The sequence below is a fragment of the Dipodomys merriami genome, unplaced genomic scaffold (assembly GCF_024711535.1).
Source record: "Dipodomys merriami isolate MVZ:Mamm:240054 unplaced genomic scaffold, mDipMer1.0.p SCAF_25, whole genome shotgun sequence".
Lineage (NCBI taxonomy): Eukaryota > Metazoa > Chordata > Mammalia > Rodentia > Heteromyidae > Dipodomys > Dipodomys merriami.
The window spans coordinates 3,052,335-3,080,055 of record NW_027203937.1 but is presented as its reverse complement, the minus strand read 5'-3'; the positions used below and the strand labels follow the sequence as shown (position 1 = coordinate 3,080,055).

At 37.0% G+C, this 27,721-nt stretch overlaps 1 protein-coding gene across 1 annotated transcript in view; it reads left to right on the top strand.

The window, feature by feature from the left end:
* The first annotated feature begins 14,542 nt into the window (after nt 1-14,542).
* The window catches only part of Tyr (tyrosinase), a 127,925-nt gene continuing 114,746 nt past the window's right edge, over nt 14,543-27,721 (top strand). Inside the window, exons 1-2 of the mRNA XM_070034651.1 lie at nt 14,543-15,361; nt 26,957-27,173. Coding sequence (XP_069890752.1) covers nt 14,543-15,361; nt 26,957-27,173 — 1,036 coding nt within the window. The remainder of the gene's footprint in view (nt 15,362-26,956; nt 27,174-27,721) is intronic.

Here is a 27,721-nt window from a genome sequence, read left to right as displayed (position 1 = left end):
ATATTGCTAAATCGTGTTGATTTTTCTCACTACTACTGTAGAAACTCTATTAATTACTCTTGTCCTTTTTATTTCAATATAATCAACAACATTTCCTACATATTTGTTACTTATTCCATTCTCTGTCAAGTCTCAGGCCAGGAATCATCTATTCCCAGGAGACAATCTTGTTACCCAGGCATATGTGTAATTTACACATACATGAGTTATATCTTCATTAAAGTATCATTTATCTCTCAACCTTAATCCCAATATATAGACCATTTTTCCACCCTAATGAGTAAAAACCCTGGATCCACCATTTGCCAACTGAATGCCCTGGTTAAGCCTTTGAAAAGCACATTAGTTGCAAAGATGAATGATATTCCATGATAAAACTGGGCATTTTTGTCGAATATTAGTTCCTTGGGCCCCTACCAGACTCACACCTTCCTTCTCTATCTAGTTTGGGGCCTTGTGAAGTTGATTTGTAGGAACTTTATCTTCTGGCTTATGCTACCTTCATCCACAGAAGTACACAGATAGACGATTAAGAGGCAGAAAGAAGGAAAGTAAAGTAAGAAGTCAGGATAATTTAGACCCATATTTCCTCTCTGCTACAAACCACGTGGCCAAGGGTTGCTTCATTCTTCTCTTAGGCAATGGCTTCTGTCAGCTAACTTGGTCATTACAGTGATCTTCTTTGTGTTCCAGACATTGTTTTCTGGCCTGTCTCATAATGCCTGTGGTACCATTATTCCTTGTTCATTCTCTTAAACCCTGTTTCTAGAAATACAAAGTTTCTTTGTTTTACCCTCTTCAAAAGTGAGTCAGCTGTTTCCTGTTGGAGCTGAATGATTCTGGCTGATATTTCATTAGATATCTTTTTATTATTAACAATATTCAATTCATAAACTGTCTTGCAAAAAATTATTTTAATTTTGCTGAAACTGTTGCCAGACTGTATAGTATTCCAGAGCAAAGCCTTGGGTCACGTGTCAGTGCTGCCCTGATGTCACATAAGTCACTTAACAAAATAGAAGCAGAAGATCAATGTTTCTAGGAAGGAAGGGGAAGAAATGGAAAGGAAAGGAAGGAAAAGGAAGAAAGGGAGGAAAAAAAGGAAGGAGAAAAAAGTAAGGAAGATATATTATTCTGACTCCTTAAAGGTATTCTGGGGGGCTGGGAATGTGGTTTATTGGTAGAGTGCTTGCTTAGAATGCATGAAGCCCTGGGTTTGATTCCCCAGTACCACATAAACAGAAAAAGCCAGGAGTGGAGCTGTGGCTCAAGAGTGCTAGCCTTAAGTAAAAGAAGCTCAGGGACAGAGACCAGACCCTGAGTTTATGCCTCAAGACTGGCCAAAAAAAAAAAAAAGTATTGTGAATTTGTACTCTTGAATCTTAGTGCTAAGTTTTTACTGGATAATCTAAAAGGTCTTCTGTGGTGAATGTGAATTTGAGCAGGAAGCAGAGTGCAAGATGACTTAAAGGAATATTTCTGGCAAATTAAGTTAGCAAATAAGCCATCAGTTTCAATGACATATAAAATTAAATTAGGATATGCATGCCAGTGTGAACTAGGGAGCATACAAGTTCCTATTTGGGCAATATATTTTAAAACTTGTAAATAGTTTCATATATATAAAAAACTATGTAAAAAAAGTATTTAGAGAAAAGTAAATTGAGAAGGAAGTGCTGTACAGATTACTAAAGTCAACATACTTTCCACCTATACACTTCATAGAATATTATTGTGGAGTGTCCATTTAGAAAGAGATTATTTAAAAGTTGTAAAGGAGGCTATTTTTTGTTTCTCCATAAAAATATTGTATTTTTGTTTTTGTTTTTATAATTGATGTGGTCCGATATTGGACATTGCAGTCCTTCACTGCAAACCCAGCAGCAGCAGCTGTTATTCAAGGAAAGACAGTAGGCTTCCAATGGCCAGTCAGAAATTGTAGATTATGCTGAGAATCTCAATTTGGAAATGGTTTATACTTTAAATGAAGAGGAGGATGGAAGTATATGAAATTATAAAGTATTTTAAGCTATAAAAGGATAAATCATTTTTAACAGCCTAAGGAAATAGATTAGGCAGGTATTATTACTAACATTACCAGTTGTTGCAGAAATAAATTAGTTGGTATTAGATTCTTTGCCTCTAATCACATAGAACATGGCAGCATCAGAATGAACTTGAACTCATTTGTGATATCTTTCCAACTCACCAGGATAATGTTCTAAACCTGAGTGGCCAAGATTTTACAGGTAAACACATTTTCCTAAATGTTCTTGCTGCTTAGAATCCCATGGATTTTCTCTAATAAAATATGTTTAATTTACATGGTTTTAACACCTTTTCAATAATGAGAGATTATCCTTAATGATTGAATACTTGTGAGTCTCTCTTGTGAACTTTCACTGTGGTTTGAGTCTCAGTGTCTTCTTCATGCCAACTTCATTCTTAACAACACACTTAAACTATTGAATACTATTGCCTATAACAGTAATTCTGAATCCATAAGTTACAAGAGACTTAGATAAACAGCGAGCGATTTTATAGGGTCCTGAATATTCAGAAACAGAAAGTGTTATGTGTAAACAAAGTAGTTTATATTACCAAAGGACAAAGGGTGAACCAACGCAACAGCAATGCTCACAAGACAATATGTTGGAAATGAACTTTACAACTTGAAGGGAGAGTTGGGGGAAGGGAAAATGGGATAAAAACAGGGAGGGTATAACAATGTTTGACAAGAAACGTATTTACTACCTTAAGTATGTAACTGTAATCCCTCAGCATATCACCTTGATAATAAAATTAAATAAAAAAGAAAGATCATACCTTAACATAAATTTTTTTTACAAATTCCATGTATACACTGATCTGGAAAAGGTATACATAAATAGATATAAGTGAAAAAAAGTATTTCCATTGCAAGGTTCAAGACTCTTTCCTGTATCAAAGGAGACATGAATAAGAAAAAAATATAACATGCATATTTAATGTTTTTTTATGGCACATGAGTTTTCCGAAATGAAAACCCAAACATATGGTAAAACTATGCATTTTTATGCCTTAGTTGCACAAACAAAACTAACATATATAATTCTATTTTTAAGAAGGACTTATGCTGTAATTTTAATAAGTTGAAAGCATGCTGGACTTTGGTGGCTCATGCCTGCAATCCTAGCTACTTGAGAGGCTGAGATCCTAGGAGCACAGTCCAAATCCAGCTGGACAGAAAAGCCTATGAGACTCATCTCCAATCAACCACTGAAGTGCCAGAATTAGAGCTATAGTTCAAGTGGTAGAGCACTAGCCTTGAACAAAAACAAGCTAAGGGACAGTACCCTAGGCCCTGAGTCTAAGCCCTAGTACTGACATATGCACATGTACACCACACATACACACACATACACACACACACACACACACACACACACACACACACACATACACACACACACACTAAAAAGGAAGGAAAAGAAAGAAACTGATGTCAGGAGAAAACTTAGCTGGTCTCTTTATTAGTTTATTTTCTGCATTTGAGAATGAAACCTTTCACGTGACAGTATTGGGGGAGGACCAAGGAAAGCAGAGAGGGGCTTCCTTAGGTTTCATGTCTTGTTCTGGCAGAGGAAAAATCGTTTCTATGACTCTGTTCTTCAAAGAAGGAAAAGGGGTTAAGGTAGGTCAAGAAGTCCCTCCTGCTTCTATTGTCTTCCCAATCTCCTTCGTCTCAAGCAACATCCTCTAGAGAGCAATCTTTAAAAAATATCCTCTAAGCCCACCACAGAGAATTGCTAAACTGACACTTTGCCATTGTTTATGTTCAATAAACACTGAAAATTCTGTACTTTCTTCTGAAAGAATTGAGTAATTTATTGACATCAAAACAACCTCCTTTTAAGGCCAACTTCTGAACATTTTAGGTTTGTGTTTTGATTCAATAGCTAGGTTTGCTTAAACAGACTCACAGGTTGTGGTTCTTTGCAGAAGCAATCTTGAAATTCCACAGCTGCTACTTTCCTAGTAGCTATTTTTTTTCTATAAGATGCATTAATTTTCACCCTCTATTCCTATTATAATACAGATATTGCTTTTTTTAAATTGCTATGGGAGTCATTCTAATAAAGATTTAATTACAAGTAATGTGTGCATGAAGCAATAGCAGAACTATTTTTGCGTGTGGTAGAATTGTGTGTGATCAAAAAATTGATTCCTAGAAAATGAATAGCCAGCCCCTACCTTCAGGATAATTTATGGAGTGGCCAATGAAATTTTAAAAAGTGAAAGTAATTTAGCATGGTGGTAATGACATATTCTTAATGCATGAACACTGTATTTTTTTTCTTTGTGCAGGTAGCAGAGTTTGAAGTTAGAATTTCCTACTTGCCCAGCTGGCAGTCTACCACTTGAGCAATGCTTCTAGCCTAGCTTACTGCATGCTAATTGGAGATGGAGTCTCCAGACTTTTCTTCCAAGGTTAATTTCAATGTGTTATCCTTAGGATCTCAGCCTCCTGAATAGTTAGGATTACAGATGTGAGCCACCCAAGGTACTCTGCACTTTAGCACCATTAATGCCAATTTTGAGGAAAGCTTTTGTATAAAGTTGAGATAATGCCTCACAAGAGATCACCTTTAAATTGAAGCAAAGGGTAACTAAAGATCATCTTTACTCTAGTCAACTAGCCAAAGGGGACACAGAACTGAAAATACTTTGCCCAAGCCAAGAAATGAAAAATTAGTACAGTAAAAGACAATCAGTATTTTCATGAAAAATAATAAAGCAGCATCATAAAAGCTCACATGATAAAAATGAACTACATGAGATTTATATAAAATAATGCAACTGCCACAATTTATTACAAGTTTGACTTGTTGCTGATTACTCAGTGAGACCTTTGTATGCAGAACCTGGTAGACAGAGAGTGGACCACACCATGGACAAAGTTTATTAGGAGAGCAACCTACTTATATATGTCATACACACTAAGAAGGTAAATCTTAGTCAGTGGGCATGTGACACTTTCACAAGGCCAAACGTTTATAGGAGATATATAGGCTAAAAGGTTATAAGATATAGGAGGTTAAAAGATTATAAGATATATATGAGGTCAAGAAGTGACAAAATATATACAAGGCACAAATGTTTTACCCATAGGAGAAGTGTCAAGGGGTTGTTTGTGTTTATGGCGCCATTAAGAGGGGGTACAAAGAGCACATCCCAGTGCCTTCCCAGAGGTCATGGTCCCCACATCCAAACTTTCAGACTCACAAACACTTTTCCTTTTCCCTCCTTGAGGCCTGTGGCTAGATTCTCCCACTGTTTCCAGAACTTATGGGAGAGCTTTCCCATTCCCCTTCTAGCACACATAACCTTGTATAGTGTACAAATCCGCAGGAAGGGTCATTCCAGTCTGTGTCACTGAAAAAAACTCATATGCTTCTTTAACAGTAATGGTATGTAACATGTTTCTTTTTATTTTTAATCTCAAATATCATAGATGCCAATCTCAATGGTGCAACTGCCACAATTTATTACAAGTTTAATCTTCAGCAAATCATATTTATGTTTTGGGTTTTTTTTTTTGTTGTTGTTGTTGGTCGTGGGGCTTGAACTCTGGGCCTGAGCACTGTCCCTCAGCTCTTCAGCTCAAGGCTAGCACTCTACTGCTTGAGCCACAGTATCACTTCCTGCTTTTTGGTGGTTTATTGAAGATAAGAGTTTCACAGACTTTCCTCCTGGGCTGGCTTTGAACCTTGATCTTCAGATCTCAGTCTCCTGAGTAGCTAGGATTACAGGCGTGAGCCACCGGCGCCAGGCTTATTTATGTTAAGAAATTGTTGCTGATTCCTTAGTGAGACCTGGGAACACAGTGCCTGGTAGGCAGAGAGTGGAACACACTATGGACAAAGTTTCTTAGGAAAGCCACAGAGCCAATTCTGATTTTCTGGAGTTAGTTTCAGATGACAATCTCACAGACTTTCCTGCCTATGCTGGCTTCAAACGATGATCCTCTGATCACAGCCTCCAGTGTGAGCCTCCAGTGAGCAGCTTGTAATGTGTTTCTTATAGCTTATATTTCGAGTATTGTTAGAAGAAAAATTATACATTATACAGAAGCCTACCTTAAAGCAAATAATTCAATAACAGTACTTCATTAAGAGAATTTTTAAAAATAAATCAAGTATACTCCCTTTCTTAGGCCTCTAGGGGTGCACTGGTTCAATGTGTTTCTAGTTTTCTTCTGTGAGTCTCTTCGCACAGCATGACTTCTCACCTTGCCCTTCAATGCTGAAGTCATTTCTGGGTTCCATGCTCCTCAGGACATTCAAAATGCAGCTTCATTCATACCCACTCCCCATACTCTTCAATTTCTGCCTTTCCTGTACCTAAAAATTATCTTAAAAATTCATCCACTAGTAAACTGTTCGAATTGGTTAAATAAGTATGATAGAAATGTGGACACTCTTTAAAAAGTTTTTTTTTTTTTATTGTGGGGCTGGGAAGGTGGCTCAGTGGTAGAGTCTTGCCTTGCATGCATGAGGCCCTGGGTTTGATTCCTCAGCACTACATAAGCAGAAAAAGCTAGAAGTAGATCTGTGACTCAAGGGGTAGGGAGCTAGGCTTGAGGTGAAGAGCTGAGGAACAGTGCCTAGACCCAGAGTTCAGGCTCCACAATGGACCAAAAAAAGAAAAAATGTATTTGAAGTATTTTAGAACTTTAAAGTCTCTTTCACCAAATAAGCAAAAGGGGTATCCTCTAAACCCCTAATAAAGCTGTACATAAATGCTAAACTCTGCTAAATACTTAGAGTGAATCCACATTTTTATCCTCAATGGAGTCCTGGTCTTGAAAGTTTATAAAATATATCCGGAGACTTAAAAAGCATTGTTGTAATTAGAATGGCAAAGGTGAGCTTAAGATCCAAAGATGGGAAAGTACTTTAGCCTGTCATTGTGGGAGGGCTGTCAATCAGCAATCTTACCTTAAGAAAAGAGATACTGTGATATTGAACTGAATATGCCAATAAAGACCATGCAAGTGAGTAAAAACAAATTTCCTAGTAAGGAAAAGGCCATGTGCTAATTTATGAGGCCTGAGATGCATGATCTATTAGGGTAATTTAGAAGATTCATATCTAAGGAAATAAAGTTAATTGGAACAAAGTGAAAATGTTGGATACAGAAGGGGCCAGTTCATAAAACTATCTGATTATATCTAACAAAACAGTTACATTTTAAATCTTTAACTGATAAAGTCTTGAAAGTAATGAAAATTCTGGGATGATGAACACCACTAGTTTCCAATATTTTATCCCTTGTACTAAATATTTAGAATGTATTATATCATTTAAAATTCAAAGTGAGCCAATAGTGACTCAAACCTATAATCCTAGCTATTCAGAACTGAGACCAACAGATTGTGGTTCAAATCCAGCCTGGAAAGTAAAGTACTTGATACTTCTTTACCAACTAACCAGCAAAAGATAGGGCAATGGTGTGGCTCAAGTGAAAGAGTACCAGCTGAGCAAAGAAAAATGCAAATAAACATTTAAAAGAGTTAATTATGGTAGACATGAGCACACTGAGGTTGTGATAAATGAAATTAGTTGCAAACTAATTAAATATTTATTCCCTTTCCTCACTTTTCTTCTAATAGATCCTAAGAACTAATTATCAGCAGGCATTACATATGAATTTAGTTAGAATGTCTGGCTTCAAAACATTAAATTCAAGGTAAATGGTTTGCTCCAACTTTTTATCCCTCTTCCAAATACATATAATAAGGTCTTAGGAATTGTAGGTGCTCAATATTTATGAAATAAATAAATGATAATAATTTTCAACTACCAAGAAAGATCACAGCATATTTTCCCCTTCATCTCTGTAGGTACACACACATAATAAAAAGCATACAGTAATTATCAGTCTATGTATCATATCCAGTGTGAAAGTATGGCAGGTAACTATCTAGTCAGTAAGGAAAACTATTTTAAAAGATAATCATGGGGGCTGGGAAGGTGGCTCAGTGGTAGAGTGCTTGCCTTGCATGCATGAGGTTCAAGGTTTGATTCCTCAGCACCACATAAGCAGAAAAAGCCAGAAGTGGTGTTGTGACTCAAGTGGTAGAGCACTAGCCTTGAACTGAAGAGCTGAGGGACAGTGCCCAGGCCCAGAGTTCAAGCCCCACGACTGACAAAAAAAAAAAAATAATCGGGAAGCCGGTCACTGTTGGTTCACACCTGTAATCCCAGATACTCAGGAGGCTGAGATCTAAAAAATTTCAAAACCAGCCTGGGTAGGAAAGGCTATAAGACTTTTAAGTGCAATTTTTTTTTTTTTTTTTTTTTTTTGCTTATGTGGTGTTGAGGAACTGAACTCAGGGCCTCAGGCATGCAAGGCAAGCGCTCTACCACTGAGCCACCTTTCCAGCCCCCATCCTGTAAGACTTTTATCTCGATTTAACCACTAAAATGCCAGAAATGGACCCATGTCTCAAGTAGAAGAGCACCAGCCCTGAGCAAAAAGAGCTAAGGAACAACACTCAGGCCCCGAATTTAAGCCCCAGGATAGCACAAAAAAAAATTTTAAAGGAAGGAGAATTAAGGTTAATAAGGCAACTGAAATAAAGTGTTAAGGATTCCTACATGTAACCTTTAAAAATAATAATAATGTAAGAAAAATACTAGTAAACAAAAAAACATACTAAATCTTGCTGAAACAAAATTTCACATGATAGACACCCCTCTCAGGTCCTTATTCTCACACACAGCTTTGTTGACCACAGCTGGCACTCTACCAACTGAGTCACACACCAGCTTTATGTTTTGCAGTTTAATTATAGATAATGTCTCTCTGATTTTTTTCATTGTTCTGGCTTCATGTTTTGATCCTCCAAGATACATCTTCCTGGGGAACTTAAGAGTGAACTCTGCTCTAGGCAAAAATGGAAAAATAATTGAAGGAAATTTATAAATGAAAAGAAACTGTCATGACATAGAAACCAAATGAGATGTATGAGCCTTCTTTGAACCTTGAAACCAATCATACGACAAAGAGATAATTAAAATAAATTTAACAGAATTGAAATCATACCATATTAAATTATTTTTTATTTGAGATGTTACATTTTTATATCTTTCATTGTATATATCTATATACAGTATATGATTTACTTTAAAATCCTCCAGAATGTTTAACCTGGTGGTTACAATTACATACGTACATAGGTCAGGTAATGAATACATTTCTTTTGAACACATTTAATTGTCCCAGTAGTAAATTTTTATTTTAAGTTGAAGCTATTTTTCCTGAGTTCTTTATGCTACTTGTATCAGTACATGGACGCCACTGTTACAAATGAAAATGAAACATCTGGACAGCAAAGCTGAAGAAAGTATTCATATTGCTATAAACCACATAAACAAATTCACACAAAGAGAATGAGCAAAGAGCAAGATACCAGGTGGACACCAGTGAGTGGAAAATGACCCATTCCAACCTCAGTAACTAGTACAGGCATGAGTCATTAGTTCTAGCCAACTCTATTATTATTTATGTTGGCTACTAGCACATTCCAAACCTGAGAGGCAGCCCTAAATCCCTTGTCCTTTCTCCTCATACACTTGCTGTAGCCATCACTTGGGTATCTCACCGTATCTTCATTCCCATCCATTTCAGATGAAATTACACTGGTCCAAGCCTCATTCTTACCTAGTATACTCCAACAATCTCCTAACAGTTGTGTTTACATCTTGTAGTTGTTCCTACTGATAGCAAATTAAGATTAATTAGACTTTGCAGAGAACCAAGCAGACATCCAGGTATAGAGAACAAAGAAAGGTTTATTGCCAGGGAAAGAGGGCCATCAAGACTCCTTCTCACAAGGAAGGAATGAGAAGAAGCGCCGCTATTGTCTGGGGTGAGCTATATAATCTAGGAGGTTTAGGAGGGGCTAGAAGGGGTTAGGAGGTGGAGTGGTGGTGTGGATGCATGGTGGACTAGGACTTATGGCTGCCATCCAAGTAGTAGATGAGGATCCTGCAGCTGCCCCAACCTGAAGGTCACTCTTAAGGGTCTCCTGTTGCCTTATATGGTGGTAGCTGCCCCAGAGAAGTGCCATCCCAAGGTAAAGGGGAATGGAAGTTGATTATGTACTGCATGGGCCTAGTGTTGCCTAGGAAGGGAGCATGCTGAACTGTGGAGAAGGGGAGTGGACTAATCTATGGGAAAGGACTCATTTCGCTAACACCTCCCTTCATATCTGTTCTTATCTCAGCAACTTGAGTGAAATGTTTGAATCCCCAAATGATTGCATCACAACTCTGCTTTTTAAACTATGACTGTTAGTATTATGCTCACTTTTGGTCCTCAGCTCCACCCAGACCTCCCATTCCAGGAGTTCCCTCCATTCAACTTGCCCCTCCCTTTCTCCTGCCAGACCCACCTGAACTCCCATCTACCTCACTTCCTATCCCTCAGACCCTCCTGATACCTGGATGGGGATGGAGGCCATGTGCTCCCTCTTGGGGGAAATATGGCTCCTCTAATAAACCTTATAATAATCTTTCTCCTGTGCCTGCCTGCCTCTGCATGGTCCCCTGGGATGGATGTGTGGGATCCTCCTTCAATGATCTGGTCCTTGATTTTGTATTTAGGTCACATGAGTGGTGCTTTGGCACAAAAGCTACCTTATATGTCCTTATGAGTGTTGAAAATGTCATGCCATTTTCACTTGGAGTCCTAGTGCCTTGTAATCTCCCTTGCATACTCCATGTCCCTCTCTTTCCATTTCAACTAATCCCTCAGATGTCCCTTGAAAAGTCATTTCTCCAAGCAAACATTCCCTCCAAAGACAGACACTTCACCATCTTTACTGACTCTGTTGTTTTCCTTTATAGAAATTTTAAACAGTCATTTAAGAGTTTAACACCCATTTCCTGGGTGGGGAGCAAGAAGTTACTTTTATTCTATTCTTCCTACTTTAACTCTATTATAATCAAATAAACCCTAGCTGCAACTTTTTTAAGTCATTTAATACAGAAAAAAATGTTACTACAATATGTGCACTTTTATTATTAAATTTAAAAAAATTAAAAATCTGTTTTTTGTGTATTGGGGCTTGACCTCAGGGCCTGGTCACTGTCCCTTAGCTTTTGTGCTTAATGTTAGTGCTTTACCACTTGAGCCATAGCTCCACTTCCAGCTTTTTGTGGTTAATTGGAGAAAGGAATTTCACAGACTTTCCTTCATGGACTGGCTTGGAACTTCAATCCTCAGATCTCAGCCTCCTGAGTAGCTAGAGTTGCTAGGGAAATAGAGGAAAAAGAACAGGCTGGACTGGATCTCAAAGACAAGGATGGTTACTGAGGCTCAACGAGGGGCAGCAACCTTCCTACAGGAATAGAGGTTGAACGACAGGGTGAGGCGGGGCTGAGGTCAGGCCAGGAGTGGTAGGTGACTCATTGGAGCAGGTAGTGACACAAGGGGGCAGTGGCTTATCAACAACAGGACATGGTTTTTCTGGAAACTGGGGGAGGTAGGGACCTGTAGTTAGGCCTGGAATGTTTCACCCAGGAACGCTGAAGCTCTAGAAAGTAATGCTTTACTCAGAGGCAGCACTTGGGGTTATGAGCTAAGAGTGAGACCTTCAAGGATGACAAGTGTGAGACACTGGCACCAGGCCAAAAAGCTAGCTTTCATTATGGTAAATACTTTTCCTTGGTGCTTAACATATCTTTCTCTCTTAGCATGTTTCTAATAGTTGATAGCAAATATTTGTACTATGTTGTAGTTAATGGATTATTGCATCCATTCTGTGCTAAGACATAAAACAATTACCCAAAATAGAGTAGAGCCACTTCAAATCCTACAACATAGAGATACCTAAGGAAGGTAGCTAAGGGGTTTGTTGTAAGCGTGGTTCAATCATAGAGTATCTGTGTAACAAGTCTGAGACCTTAAATTCAACCCCAGCCATACCACCACCACCACCACCACCAAAAACAATCAAAGCAGCAATAAGAAGAAGGTATATATAGAGTCGGAAACTCAGTGTCAATGGGATTGATTTTGAAGAATCCAGTACTGGCAATATGATTGTGTGTGTATATGTGTGTATATAATTTATATAATATATAATATGTAAATGTATATTAATTCATATTATATCTTGTTGCTTAGAGGAGACAGTATACTATGTTGGTGAGGAATAAAGAGAACTGTCAATTTAAGGAAATTAATTCTGAAGGAAATTAAGAGGTAAGAGCACACCTTGGCCATTCTTCTGGGCCAGTCCTGAAGATTATGATAACAATAAGATTCAAGAAACCAGATACTAGCCGGGCGCTGGTGGCTCACGCCTATAATCCTAGCTACTCAGGAGGCTGAGATCTGAGGATCACTGTTCAAAGCCAGCCCAGGCAGGAAAGTCCGTGAGACTCTTATCTCCAATAAATCACTCGAAAGCAGCAAGTGGCGCTGTGGCTCAAGCAGTAGAGCGCTCGCCTTGAGCTGAAGATCGCAGGTACAGCGCCCAAGCCCAGAGTTCAAGCCCATGACCGACAAAAAAAAAAAGAAAAGAAAAAAGAAAAAAAGAAACCAGACACAAACGCTGGTATAAAACATGATGGAGACTTAACTGAGTTCACAGAGAAGCCTAATTGGGTATGAAGGGGAAGGTGGGATGAACGCAAAAAATTCATAATTAAATTGAATGTAAGAAGTGGAATTCTGCTTACAACTAGATGGAAAAGCATTTCAGAAGGCCACGAGTGGTTACAAGTAATAGAGAACCAAGATTCCCTAGGGGCAAGAAGCCTTGTGTTAATGTCCTTTTGGTTTTGAAAGTCACGGAGAGAAAAAGAACTCTGCTTCCTGGAAGAGATCATGTGATAACTCAGTGAACCCAGCCAGAGGCAAAATTTCCATGGAAACTTCTCCTCCTCTACACCCACACACTACACTATCTACCTGCAAAGGCTGCTTTGGATCTCAAAGGAGTCACAAGGAAGAGTCCTAACGTTTTTTGAAATAAAAATCCTTGCAAGAAGGGAGGAAGGCAGAGCAGAATCACATTCCTGCATGATCAGAAAAGTGACTTTCCCTAGCTCTCCTCTGCTAAAGGTCAGACACTAGTGGTATCCTGTCTTTCACAATGAGGACCACCTCACTGTACATGAGATGCAAAATAGGGAAAGAAGTCACAGGGGAACAAGTGTGATTTGACTGTTCTTACTATTTTTCTGCTCACAAAAGGCACACTTTACTTCTAACCACTAAATATTCAAATCTCTCCATACCTGATCGCTTACTTAATTACTAACAATACAAATGCTCCATCTCAGCAAGTGAAACACAGTTCTCTCCCTTACATTTCCCTTGTCTCAATAGTTTCTCCATTCCCTTTATCTTTTCAATTTAATTCCATCATTTGGAGTTTTACTTAAGAGGTGCTCTCTAAATAGCATTTGCATACAATTGGCCAAAATAACAAAAATGTTTCCACTATTCTCAGTTCACACACACACACACACACACACACACACACACACACACACACACATACACAATAATCTGTACTTCTTATCTTTACTACACAATTGGTAACAAACCTAAATAACTTTGACCATATTTTTGGCACACTTTTCAGTTTCCCTAGTTTCATATACACTTGGAGAAATATCTCATGGAAAAATTGAGGTCATCAAAAAAAATTTTGTTAAACAAATGTATGCATCTGTATTAATTCATTTGCCAAATTGATCATTCTTTTGCAAGACTCACATTACGAAATAATTCAAATAACTTTCTTATTTCCACAGTTTACGAATGGAAATTATGTGACTACAATGACACAGAGAGAAAGAGAAGGGGAAAGAATAGAGAAAATTGATTTTTGGAAATCAAACAACAGACGTTTGTATAATGAAGCAGTCCTCCATGCTATCAAAAAGACCTATCATCTTTAATAGTTAGAAAATGCATATTCAAAGAAAGTTATTTAGCAGTAATTTTTTCTTCTCATATCTTGTGTCAAATAAGATGAAATGTAATCAGATATAAGAAATAATTGCTCAGCTCTGAATTAAGTCCTTTTGCAGATTGAGTTCTACAAATACTGTACATTATGATTCCTGGGAAACCGCCTTGTTTATGCCATAATTCAGAGTATTTCCTCACTTTTCTTAATTCCTCATACTACTTCTCATTTGCAAATGCAGGTCATTGCTAATTTCATGGTTAATTTGCTTATATCAGGCATTATTACAATTAAATATTATTTCAGTAACTATTAGAATTAAACTAATAATGGTTGGTAGCACCACTGTGGGATGTATGCCAGCTCCCATGGAAAGTCAGTCATGCGCTCTCCAGAAGATTAAAGTTAAAGAGAAGGACTGAGAGTATTTGATGTTGGAGGTGGGGGTGGGGTTATGGAGGTCTTAGTCGAGGCATGTGACAGTCACTGTAGAGTCAGCAAAAGAAAGTCTCTGGCTCCAATCTCAAGCAGCTCCAGCAGATCTTGTAAGGTCTAGCTATAGGCATGATGTTCCTGGCTATTGTATGCTGCTTGTTGTGGCGGCTCCACATCTCTGCTGGCCACTTCCCTCGAGCCTGTGCCTCCTCCCAGAGCCTGATGGAGAAGCAGTGCTGCCCGGTCTGGGAAGGTGATGGCAGCCCCTGCGGCCGGCGCTCGGGCCGAGGGTCCTGCCAGGGCATTCTTCTGTCCAACGCACCTCTCGGGCCTCAATTCCCCTTCCGAGGTGTGGATGACCGAGAGTCGTGGCCATCTGTGTTTTACAACAGGACTTGCCAATGCTCTGGCAACTTCATGGGATTCAACTGTGGAAACTGTAGATTTGGATTTGGAGGACTAAACTGCACAGAGAAGAGACTGTTGGTGAGGAAAAGCATCTTTGAGTTAAGCGTTTCGGAGAAGGAGAAATTTCTTGCCTATCTCACTTTAGCAAAGCATACCATCAGCCCAGACTTTGTCATCCCCATAGGAACCTATGGCCAAATGAAAAACGGATCCGCACCCATGTTCAAAGACATCAGCATTTATGACCTCTTCGTCTGGATGCATTACTATGTGTCAATGGACACGTTCCTTGGGGGATCTGAAATCTGGACAGACATTGATTTTGCCCACGAAGCACCAGGTTTCCTGCCTTGGCACAGACTGTTCTTGCTGCTGTGGGAACAAGAAATCCAAAAGCTGACTGGAGACGAGAATTTCAGCATTCCCTACTGGGACTGGAGGGATGCAAAAGACTGTGATATTTGCACCAATGAATACATGGGGGGTAGCCACCCTGCAAACCCCAACCTCCTCAGCCCAATGTCCTTCTTTTCCTCTTGGCAGGTAAGAGTCACTGGGTGCACAATGTCATTAACAACCACTTTCTCCCTTTTGTTATGTCTTACCCAGTGCAGAAAAGTGTCTCTGATAGAGTTCTTGATGAACTTTGTCTTTTTTTCCTTTATAGAATACATTCTAATTGTAATCAGTAGATGTCTCTGTCATTAACTGTCAAATACATGTATCCTCTGCTAGATTTCTAAGTTGGAGTGAACAAAAGGGACTTAGTTCACCAATATTCTTTCTAGCACTGGGATAAGGCCTGACATATAGCATTGGCCCAGAATGAAGAAATAAATGAAAGAATGCAAGCATTTTAGATGAACAAGTAAATTATCTAACCCAATGTTTCTAAATAAAATACTGAGGTTGGAAAGGTCTTCAGATAATGGAGATTGGAGAATTATGGTTCCAAGCCAGCCCTGATTTAAAAAAAAAAATCCTAAGATATTATCTCAACAAACCAGCAGGGCATGGTGGTGTGCGTCTGCAATCCAAGCTTTGAAGAGGAAGAGTTAGGATTATGATCTGAGGCCAGTCTAGTAATAAATAAATAAATAAATAGATAAATATTTAAAATTGTAACACCCTATCTAAAACAGACTGAAGCAAAAATATAAAAATAAAATAAAATATTGCTGGGAGATATAATCCAAGTTGTAACACATTTTCCTGACAAGCATGAGTTCATTAATTCAAACCCCACTATTACAGCATTATCAAATATTAAGTATATAAATAAAATATAAAACAATTACATAAAATCTTATTATATGATTGTAAAATCTCTGGCCTTGCCCCAGTTCCATGGATCAGAATATTCAAGAAAGAGTCTTGAAAAGGCAAAATTTAGTAAATATCAATGATGATGATTATTGTGGGACACTTAAATGTTGATTGAAGAGAGTCTTCATTTTTAAGTACTTAAGGGTGTTACAGTTAAAATAGACTAATAATTAAAACAGTTAATATTCAATGAGCATTTGGAATTTGTGAAATCATATTGTGAAATGTTTTGTGGATACACTTGTCATTATTAATTTAAAATCATCAAGCAATTGGTTTAGATTCATTTAAAAATCACACAGATGGTAAATAACAAAGCTAATATTTTTCTGAGATAGTCTGGCTGCTTGATGACTGTGTTTTGTCAAGGTCATGCAATATTTTTAGCCAAAGAATCTAGCCCAGTCTGTCTCACTGGTTTTATTAGGCTACAGAATAAAATGAATGAACAGGTGCCATCTGCCTACAAGTGTGGTGTTAAGATGAAGAAGAGGCTGTCAAACCCAACTCATGATGACTGTGCTTCAATTATTTATATAACCTGTCTAGTCAGTCCTTCAACAAATTAAGATTGATTATTTATTACTTATCTTTCTTATTCTTAAGTAGTTATGCAAAGGGGTTTCAGTTTAACATAGTAAGAGTACAATGCACCTTTATCAACATTGTCCCTTTTATTTTTCTTCCCCATCCCTTCCAATCCAACTCATTCCCTCAACTTCATGTTTCCATTTTCACATATGTATATTGAATATTATTTATTAATTTGGGAGTTTTAAAACAGGAGTTCTTACTACCAAAGCAATTGAGGAAGCTTAATTTCTTTTCTTAATAAAATTGTTGCACGTGTTTCACTAATCTAATCTTTTTCTAGACATACAGAAAGTCTCCTGTGAAGTTTGGCTGCCAGTATTTGTAAAACTTTATGCGATTCTAATGTTCAGGCAGTCCTGAGAACCACTGATTTCAATAATATGGAGCCTGTTTAATATCTCTCTATTTTCACTTTATAAAAATGCATGCTGTCTAATAGACACATTAATAATTTGAATGCTTTTGCCTAAATGGAAAGCTTAAATTTTCAGCTATTTTGTATAAGATGAGATATGGTTACTTCCAAGCTAACTAAATTCATTAATACCTTACACATTAGCCAGGCTGAGAGCATCCCTGTATACAGCACCTCCTTATTTTAGTTAATTTTAGTTATCTTGTCACTTGATGCACCAATGGAACTTTCTGAAATTTGAGACCATTTATTAAGTCCCAGTAGAGAGATCTCCAGTGGTATCTAGTGTAGGGCTCCAGTTTTATGAGTTTATAAGAAAGACCTAAGACTATCCAAAGTCATACATCTTAGGAAGAAAACCTCAGAAGTACCTCTGACTCCACTGAGATTTAAAACTACCATTTGGGCTCAGTAAGATTGAATAATAAAATAAATTCATGGATGTATAATCTCATGGATAGTCTTAATCCATGTGTCCTGGAAACATGGAGAAACAGCAATACATCTCTTTACATTATTGTTAAAGCATACTATGAGTCATTATATTCTTTAGTCATATAAAATTAGCCATCCCCTCCCCTTTTTTCCATCATTACATTTTATATAAAACACCTGTAACATGCAATGGTTCTATATTTACCAAAATCTCCCAGGAAACGATCTTTTATAAATGTTTTTGTACCTGCAGAGTTCAGGGCAATGATATATATCTTGCAAGGTGCTTAATAAATGCATGTTGAATCAGATGCTGGTGGCTCGTGCTTGTAATCCCACCTACTCAGGAGGCTGACATCTGAATATCAAGGTTCAAAGCCAGTCCATGAGACTCTATTTTCTTTTAAATTTTACAAACGAGTTACCATTTAACAAAGCAGTTTTTTTTTTTCTTCTTTTTTTTTTATTGTGAGAATGCCATACAGAGAAGTTACAATTACATGGGCAAGATTACGAGTACATTTCTTATCAAGCATTGTTGCCTCCTCTTTGTTTCCCCTTCCCATCTATCTCTTGATCAAAGTAACCTGTCTCAACATCTGCATCCATCCCTCCCCTACAAACCTACCCCTTTCCTTACTCTTCTTAACTTTGTAGGATGTAGGTTGGATTCTTGTATGCATTTTATACCTCTTTTCTTAACTAGAAAAAAGTCAGAAGTGGAAGTGTGTCTCAAGTTTTGTGAGCAAAAAAGCTAAGAGACAGTGCCCAGATGCTGAGTTCAAGCCCCACTCAGTATAGGCAGGCGTGCGCGCGCACACGCGCGCGCGCGCACACACACACACACACACACACACACACACACACACACACACACAATGCTTGTTGAATTGAAAATCTTAAATCAAAGAAATACTAGGTTTGACATTATCAAAGATATAATGCTAAAGATAGATTTGTAGACTATAATCCATACTTTTTACAGTATTTTATATCCAATAACTCAAAATCTGGGATAAAATATTTTATGCAGTTTTCTCTGAACTTGCATATGCATATACATGTGCATAATAAAGAACATAATAAAGAAAATCATACTACATCTGAAAGTTATTTATATTAGGTTGATAATATTTATCTGTTATGGTTTCTATGAAAAAAGCACATAAAAAACAAGTCATTAATGATATTTTTAGAATTCACCCACAATTTGTGCCTTTTGTTTGTTGGTTCATTTGTTCATTCATTTGTTTGATGAACAAAAGCTTTTAAATTTAGAAGCATGTTTATCATCAACTAGAACAATCCATTATTTTTTGTAGAAAGGAGGTTACTCAGTAAAATTAATGTTCAAAATTCAAAGCTTAACACAATTAGATCCAATGTTATACAACCAACAGAAAAGTTAGCTATAAAAAGAAAAGGTATATCAAAGAATGCTGTCATGCTGAACAAAAACAAAGAGAAAAACATATCATGGATGATAGACATAAGTGAATTGTGGCCAGAGAATTCACTCATCAGGTGAAAAGCACATCACATGGACGCAAACAGTGGGAAGAAAAGAAAGTCACATTTCAGCAGAGAGTCATGGGTTTTAAGTAACCATGACAACAGCTCAGTGAAATAACAGCTTCTCCTTTTCCTTTATGAAAAAGATTCTGTGGAATGTCATATGGTTTACTTTTTTTTTTCAGATAAACCCTAATGCCATAACAGAATCTTTCCTACTGAAAGCTTTTAAAAGGTGCTATTTATGTCTGTTTCTTAAAATTTAAGCGAACAGTATCTGGGTTCACCTCCCTTCATTAATATAGCTGTGTTCTAGCTCTTTTTTTTTCCTTTTGACTGTGAACACTTGATATTTTTTTATCTATTAATGCTGTAAATCACTTGTGACTGAAATAGAGAAAGAATAAAGTCATTGTTAAAAGACTTGGGCTTAAATTCAGCCTCGATTACTAGACATGTCATTTAGAGTTTTTGACTTTTGATTTTTCAAAAGAAAAAAAATGGGTTAAAATTATCACCTATACTTGTTTTATGCACTATGGGGAGGACAGAATGAACTGTGAAATAATGCAATATAGTAGAAATGATATAATCTCTTCAATCATATGGAAATGAACTTGAGAAGACCTTTGTTAGTTCCTTAGCTACAAGACCCTAAGAAAGTTACTTGGAAGTGGTGCTGTGGGTCAAGTGGTAGAGTGCTCACCTTGAGCAAAAAGAAGCCCAGGAATAGCTGCCAGGCCCTGAGTTCAAGCCCCAAAGGACCAGCAAAAACAAAACAAAACAAAAAGAAAGTAACTTGAGTACTCTGAGATATATTTACCTCCATATACCATTACTATAAAGTGCTTTAAAAAATTTGTTCATACAAATAACTTGCTTAGTATCTGATGGAATATTTGAATTCTCATATGGGGGAAACATTTTAAACACTATTTTAAACACATTTTCAACTCTATACCAAATTTAGTTGTAATAATGAACTGTTAAACATAACCAGCGTTAAATATATGAGGAAGTAAATATGATTGAAACATTTAAAATCTATGCTTACAATAGAATAATAGGCCAGGTGCCGGTGATCACGCCTATAATTCTAGCTACTCAGGAGGGAGGCTGAGATCTGAGGATCATAGTTCAAAGCCAGCCGAGGCAGGAAAGTCTGTGAGACTCTTATCTCCAATAAATGACCAGAAAACCAGAAGTTGCTCTGTGGCTCAAATGGTAGAGTGCTAGCCTTGAGCTGAAGAGCTGAGGGACAGCACCCAGGCCCAGAGTTCAAGTCCCATGACCAACAAAAAAAATTAATAATAATAGAATAATGAAACTCATTACAAAAAGAGGAAACAAAAAGGAAAGAGTAACATAGTTTGATCAAGTTACAATACATGCATGTATGGAATAAGCACAATGAAAGCCCTTTGTACAGCTAATATACACTAAAAAGGAATAATTTCTGTAATGATTATTCTAGTTGTCATTATTATTTGGGGACAGTGGTTCTGAGGATAGAGTCCAGGACCTTTAATAATTTAGGCAAGCATTCTATAAGAGAGTTACAACTTCAGACCATCATTATTAAATATACTACAACTGGCACTCTACTATGTGTTTTTACATGTTAGAATACTTGATCTCATTTACACATAAAAAACTTGATAGAGAACATAAGCAAATTGCCCATAGTCATGTAATTAATAGAGACAGTATTCGGAACCAAATATTTTCTGATTACAATCTCCATGATCATAAGCACAGTACTCACAGTTTCTCCTACATTGCCTCCTCTTCTGTATCAAATACAAAGACAATGATTAAGAGATAATCCTCCTTGTTACTAATACCTCCAGTTATCTGAACACTTAGTCACTTGGCAGTTGGAATTTCAGCAAAAATAGTTCCATTCAGCCTCTCTAATTTAACTGAGTCTGCTGTGGGAGTCTTTTATGCAGAAGGATCTTTTGAAAGTATCCTGAGATTCATTATTCAAAGAAGAATGAGAATGGTTTTTGTCTATGTGCCTGCTGTGGTGTCTAGTTAACATTATAAAGACATCCAATATACTGCATTCAGTGCAATAGGTTAGTTTTAGTAAAACATTTCTGAGCTATTTATGGGCAGAAATAAACACAGTGAATCTAACTTTGAAAACAGAAAGTGCTTTAGTGCTCTAAGTCTGACTCTAAACATCTTATGATGGCAAGACCAATCGCCAATCTAGTTCTCCAATATAGATATATAAAGGGATTGAGAAATGTTTCAAAATATGAAGAAAACTAGCAACTGACATTTATTGAGCCAGGAACTAGTTGTTGATGAGTTTCTTTTTATATATTATATCAGAGTACAATCAAAGACATTAAGATTTAGCAAGTCTAAAAGCAGTGCCATATTGCTGGTAGCTCACTGAGCAATTGGAAGTCTGCACTGACTTGAATTTGAAGTTCAGTTCTTTCTTGCCATATAGTGCTTCAGTTCATAAATTTTAAATCAAAGAATTAAAACTGTGAGTAACATGGAAGTCTCTCATCTAACATTGTCACTGAGGTTTCTAGGAGCATGGTTCATTTAATTATTTTTGATAGTGGACTGAGATCTAAGGATTATGTTTTAAAAGCCAGTCTGGGCAGGAAAGTCCATGAGATTCTTTTCTACAAATAAATAGCAAGAAGCTAGAAAGCAAAGTATGGCTTGAGTGGTAGATTGCCAGCTTTGAGATAAAGAGCCAATTGGAGCTTGAGGCCCTGAGCTAAAGCCCCAATATTGGAACACACATACACACAATAAATGAATAAATAAAATATTACAAGTGCCTTGCTTCTTGTTGATGAAATTATGAATAAATAAATAAAATATTACAAGGGCCTTGCTTGTTGTTGAAGAAGTTATTAATCATGACACAACACTTTACATTCTATTAGAATTTTATATTCTTTCATACTCAGACTCAGTTTCTTTATCCAATGTGATTAAAAAATCATAGAAATTCACAGCAAAACCTTGTGAATTTCCATTATTGAGAAAAATCCTCTCTTCATATATTTTTCAGGGAAATGCTACAGTTTTGGTAATATATTGTAAGTGAAAATCTGGCACCAATAAAGAGACTATAAAAAATGGGTGTTGAATACATTTTTGTTGTTGTTGTTGTTTTTGTCGGTCTTGGGGCTTGAACTCTGAACCTGGGAGCTGTCCCTATGCTCCTCAGCTCAAGGCAAGCGCTCTACCGCTTGAGCCATATCACCACTTCTGGTTTCTAGTGGTTTATTGGAGATAAGAGTCTCAAGGACTTTCCTGCCGGGGCTGGCTTTGAACTGCAATCCTCAGATCTCAGCCTCCTAAGTAGCTAAGATTACAGGCGTGAGCCACCGGCGCCCGGCTTTGAATACATGCATGGTGTTGGAAATTCGTTGGCATATTCAATCTTTTTTTCACTCACTCAGCAACTATTTAATGAGCCTGTACAGAAGGCTGGATGGCTACTCTAAATTCTAAAATTCATGAATGAACAAATTTGTGAAATACTTTAAAAAAAATCTGTCCTCGTGAAGATTACCTTTTTAAAAAGGGAGTGGTAATCGTTGCTTATTAGGAGAATTAAAGTAAATGGAACTTTAGGGCTTGAACTCTGGGCCTGGGCACTCTTTCTGAGCTCAAAGTGAGCACTCTACCACTTGAACCACAGTGCCACTTCTGTTTTTCTGGTGGTTAATTGGAGGTAAGAGTCTCTTGGACGTTCCTGCCCAGGTTGGCTTTGAATAGCAATTCTCAGATCTCAGCCTCATAAGTAGCTAGGATTACAGGCTTGAGACACCAACACCTGGCTAAGTGAATGGGACTTAGATTGGGTAAAGACCATTGACATACTCTCAGTGGCAAGAAATGGGAATTAGATTGGGTAAAGACCATTGACATACTCTCAGTGGCAAGAAACTATTGTGTGAGGTCATTGACAGAAGCATGGGCAGGCTCTCCTGCATATCACAGTTTGCTTGAAGCCATAGTATACTACTAGTAAATTATTCTATTGCATCTAAGTCAATGGATAGTTTTAAGATAAGTATTAACTTATGTACCATTAGGAAAAATATCTTCCAGTTAAATTATTCCGTAATGTTTTCATTACTAGAATTTTTACTTTATATTTATGGAAATAATTCTTCTGGGTTTTTTCTTTTTCTCTTTCTCTCTCTTTCTTTTCTTCTTTCTTTCTTTCCTATCTTTCCTTCCTTCCTTTCTTCCTTCCTCCCTCGCTCCCTCTCTTCCTCCCTTTACCCCCTCTCTTTTCCTTTTTCCTTTCTTTCTTTCTTTCTTCCTTGCTTTCTTCCTTACTTTCCTTTCTTTCTTTCTTTCTTTCTTTCTTTCTTTCTTTCTTTCTTTCTTTCTTTCTTTCTTTCTTTCTTTCTCTCTCCTTCCTTCCTTTCTCTCTTTCTCTTCTCTCTCTCTTTCTCTTTCTTCTTTTGCCAGAAACAAGAATTGAATTCAAGCACTTGACAGCTCATTCTTGCTCATGGCTGGTACTCAACCACTTGAGCCATGGCTTCAAATGGGTTTTGGTGGTTTAAAGAAGGAATCTTGGAGACTTTTCTTTCTGGCTTTGAAAGTGATCCTTCAAGTCTCAACCTCCTGAGTAACTGGGATCACAGATAAGAGCCAGCAAATTATTCTTTTTGACTTGTTTGCTCATATGATTTTTTTCATTGCTTATTCATCACCTTACTTGTAAATGAAACTACAGATTAAGTATCCTTTGCTCAACTGCTGCACAACAGAAGGGTTTCAGAACTGGGATTTTTTTTTCTTTTCAGATTTTGAAATATTTGAATCTATATAAAATGGTAGCTTGAAGATGAGATGCAAGTCTAAACATGAAATTCATTTATGCATACATTCTTAAGGGATTTTATACAATATTTTAATGCACTTATTTTTTTTTGTATGTGCCAGGCCTGAGGCTTGAACTAAGGGCCTGGGTGCTGTTTATGAGCAAACTCAAGGCCAGAGTTCTACAACCTGAGCCACAGCTCCACTTCTGGTTAATTGGAGATAAGAGTCTCATAGAGTTAACTGCCCAGACTGACTTCGAATCTGGATCCTCAGATCACAAAATTCTGAGTATCTAGAATGACAGGTGTGAGCCGCCAGCACCCAGCTGATGTCTTAACTGTACTGGTCACATGAGATTAGTGTAGAATTCTTCCCCAAAGCATCATTTGGCACTTATAGGTTTAGAGTCTTTTATATTTTACATCTTGAATTTTTGGGTTAGGGAATTCAATCAGTGAAAGTGAAATAATTGGGAGCACTCCTAAAACTCCTTTATATTCCAACTCAGACTCTTTGAATTACTTGGTAGGTAAAAGAAAAAAAATACTTCTTTTAAAATGTATTTTCTATGCTATTCAAGAGAGGGAAGGAATGCAGTCATAATATTCTATGCATATTTTGTAAAACTAGGAAAGTTGAAAGGAGAGGTATGGCTGAGAGGGATGAGGGAGAATAATGAAAGATCTGACATGGATCAAGATGTGTTGTACTTACTTACAAACTGATTTGTTGAACAGCAATCCCTTTGTACAACTACTTAAAGATATAATACTAATATTTTTAGTGATATGGTAGAATATAAGATAAATTGGAAGGAGTGGGTGCATTTGCCTGTGAGCAGAGTCGTGGAATGGAGAAAGACAAGCTGAATACAAGGAAGGGTAGGCAACTCAGTAGCAGGACCATATGAGAAGTAGGCAAATGGAAATTGGTTGCCAGATTCAAGGATAAGAAATGTATAATATTAGCTGATGGATTCAAAGTAAAGGACAGAAAAGAATAAAATGCAAAATAAAATTCACTGGTGTCTGCCTTTCACAGTAGATGATTCATAGATTCAGTTGCAGAATCATTGTTGTGAAAGGAAATACAAAGAAAGGAACAGATTTTTTGTTTCAAGTATTTGAGATGCATGCAAGACAATGTTGAAATATTAATTCCAACACAGATACATGTGCTCAAAGGAGTAGTTTTGCTCTAGATGGGGTTTTGAGAGTCCTTATCAGTATAGTTGGCATGTAAACTATTAAACTGCTTGACATTCTGAAAAAGAAGTAGAAAGAAAAGCAAAAGACATACTGGGTGCTGGTGGCTCATGCCTATAATCCTAGCTACTCAGGAGACTGAGATTTAAATATCCTGATTTGAAGTCAGCCTAAGTAAGAAAGCCCATGAGACTCCTATCTCTAATGAATCACCAAAAAGCCAGAAGTGGATCTGTGGCTCAAGTGGTAGAGTGCTATTTTTGAATGAAAAGTTAAGGGACAGTGCCAAGACCCTAAATTAGCACATACAGGGGAACAAAAGAAAAAAAGAACTTGAGGCACCATTTCAGATCTTTGAGTTTTATAAAATGGCTGGGATTTATTAGTATAATTTATTAGTATAATTTCTGCTTAGAAAGTACAAATTTTACTAAAGGCTGTCACAGTTGTAATACACAGGATGGATCAATATCTTTGCTGTGACCTCAGGTGACTTGTCAGTACTAAATTCACCTCCCATAGCACCTGCAAAACCATGTATTAGTTTTTTACTCTATTTTTTCTATTTTCCTATTTATTCTATTTTTATTCTATTTTTTCCTTTTTCTCTAGCAAGAATCAAAATTCCTTTCACAAATTCTCCCTATACTCAAATCAACAAGTATCATTTCATACCTTCACTACCAAGTTCACATGCAGGTTTTTAGGGCCCCGTTCATCCCAAATTCTTGCAATCTTCAACTGGAGCATCTGTAAGATAAACAAACCTTTCCTTGATTGCTTGTTTCTCATGAAGTCACATGAATTTTTCTTAGTTTATGAAGCCATCAATATTACAGAAATGTCCAGTGCACATAGAGCCTGCACATTCCAGTTCATTGTACAACTAAATCACCTATTCTGATGTTTGCCATTAATATCATTTGATGATATTTTCAGCCAAAATTGCTCCAAAAAAGCATTCTTTAGATGAAAGTCCCCAGTGCTCATTGCAGATGGAATTGGAAAACTTGAGTTAACAGTGATCACACTGCCATTTAAGCTGGAAAATGTCACTTAACTACTCCAAGCCTCAGATCCTTATTTATGAAAAGTACTTCTGTGTGATTTGAATTAGTCAGTTCATATAACATGGTTTCTTAACATTTTTTTATAAAAATGTGAGTTTTATTTGACTTATGTAACTGTAACCCCCACGTATATGTCCTTTGCAATAATAAATAAATTGTTTCACAATGTGAGGAATTAGCACTTTTAAGATGAGTTCCATCTGTTTTTCTCGATTAAATAATCAAAGGAATTGCTGTGCTTTAAAATATAATCATGAGGATTATTCGGCCTATTGATTATAGTGTTAGTCTCATTAATAATGAGAGATTTTATAACATTTCTGAATGAAATATGGATTAATATTAATAAATACTAATGTTTACTGGGTGTTAACTGTTACCTATACAATTATACCTTGGGCTTTATCAGCCCAGCCTTGGCAGTTAGCAGATTGCAACATGCAAAAAATGCTTCACAAATATTTGTTGAATCAGTTATTTTATCTAATGTTAATATTATGTATACCTTTTATTGTATCCTAGTATATGAAGCCTAAGATAGTTAAGTCATTTTCATAAGTAGTAGATGCAAGGCTAGAATTTTATTTTTTTTCTCGCTTCCTCTGGAAATTTCCTTTACTTTGGAATTTTGATCTCCCGATAATTAGAAATCTGAAGACAGTAATCAAAAATTCCAGCCTTCCTGCTTCCTTGACTCTGAGGTGATTACAACAGTTTTATCATGACTTTCTTTTTCTTTTCTTTTTTTGCACAGATTGTGTGCAGCCGACTAGAGGAGTACAACAGCCGTCAAGTTTTATGTGATGGAACTCCGGAGGGACCCATCCTTCGCAACCCTGGAAACCATGACAAATCTAAGACCCCAAGGCTCCCCTCTTCAGCCGATGTGGAATTTTGCCTCAGTTTGACACAGTATGAAACTGGCTCCATGGATAAAGCTGCCAATTTCAGCTTTAGAAACACATTGGAAGGTAATACCTTTGTTTTCCTCCTATTTCCCCCTGAACTTGGGTTCACAATCTCTTATTAAAAATTCTGAACCCAGTAGTGTTTGGGAATTCACAATTTTCTGAGCTGAGTAAGAATATACTTGAATTGACAATAACCCTACCATTTTCTGGACAGCACATCATTATCCAACACATTAATAATGATTTAGCAATTGTGTGACTACACCACAGGAATAAATAGAGACAAGAGGCAGCCAATAGTGAATGGGTTATTTCCTCAAAAAGATTATTGGTACAAAGGAAAATAACTCAATTTTCAGAGCTCATTGTATTGTAAAGTTATAGATACAGGAAGGATGATGGATGTAAGGTATTTTTGTTTTAAGTTTTAGAGGGCTTTTCCCTCTGTTTTAAAATATTATAGATAGGAGATTATTTGAGGCAAAGCTGTTTGCTTAACTATAATGTAGATATAGTTCATATATCAGTTCAAGCCCACTCCACCCTCTGCCAAGATTTCCATTCTTTGTCAGAGATTTCTTATTATAGCATTTTCTATCTGTTGTTTA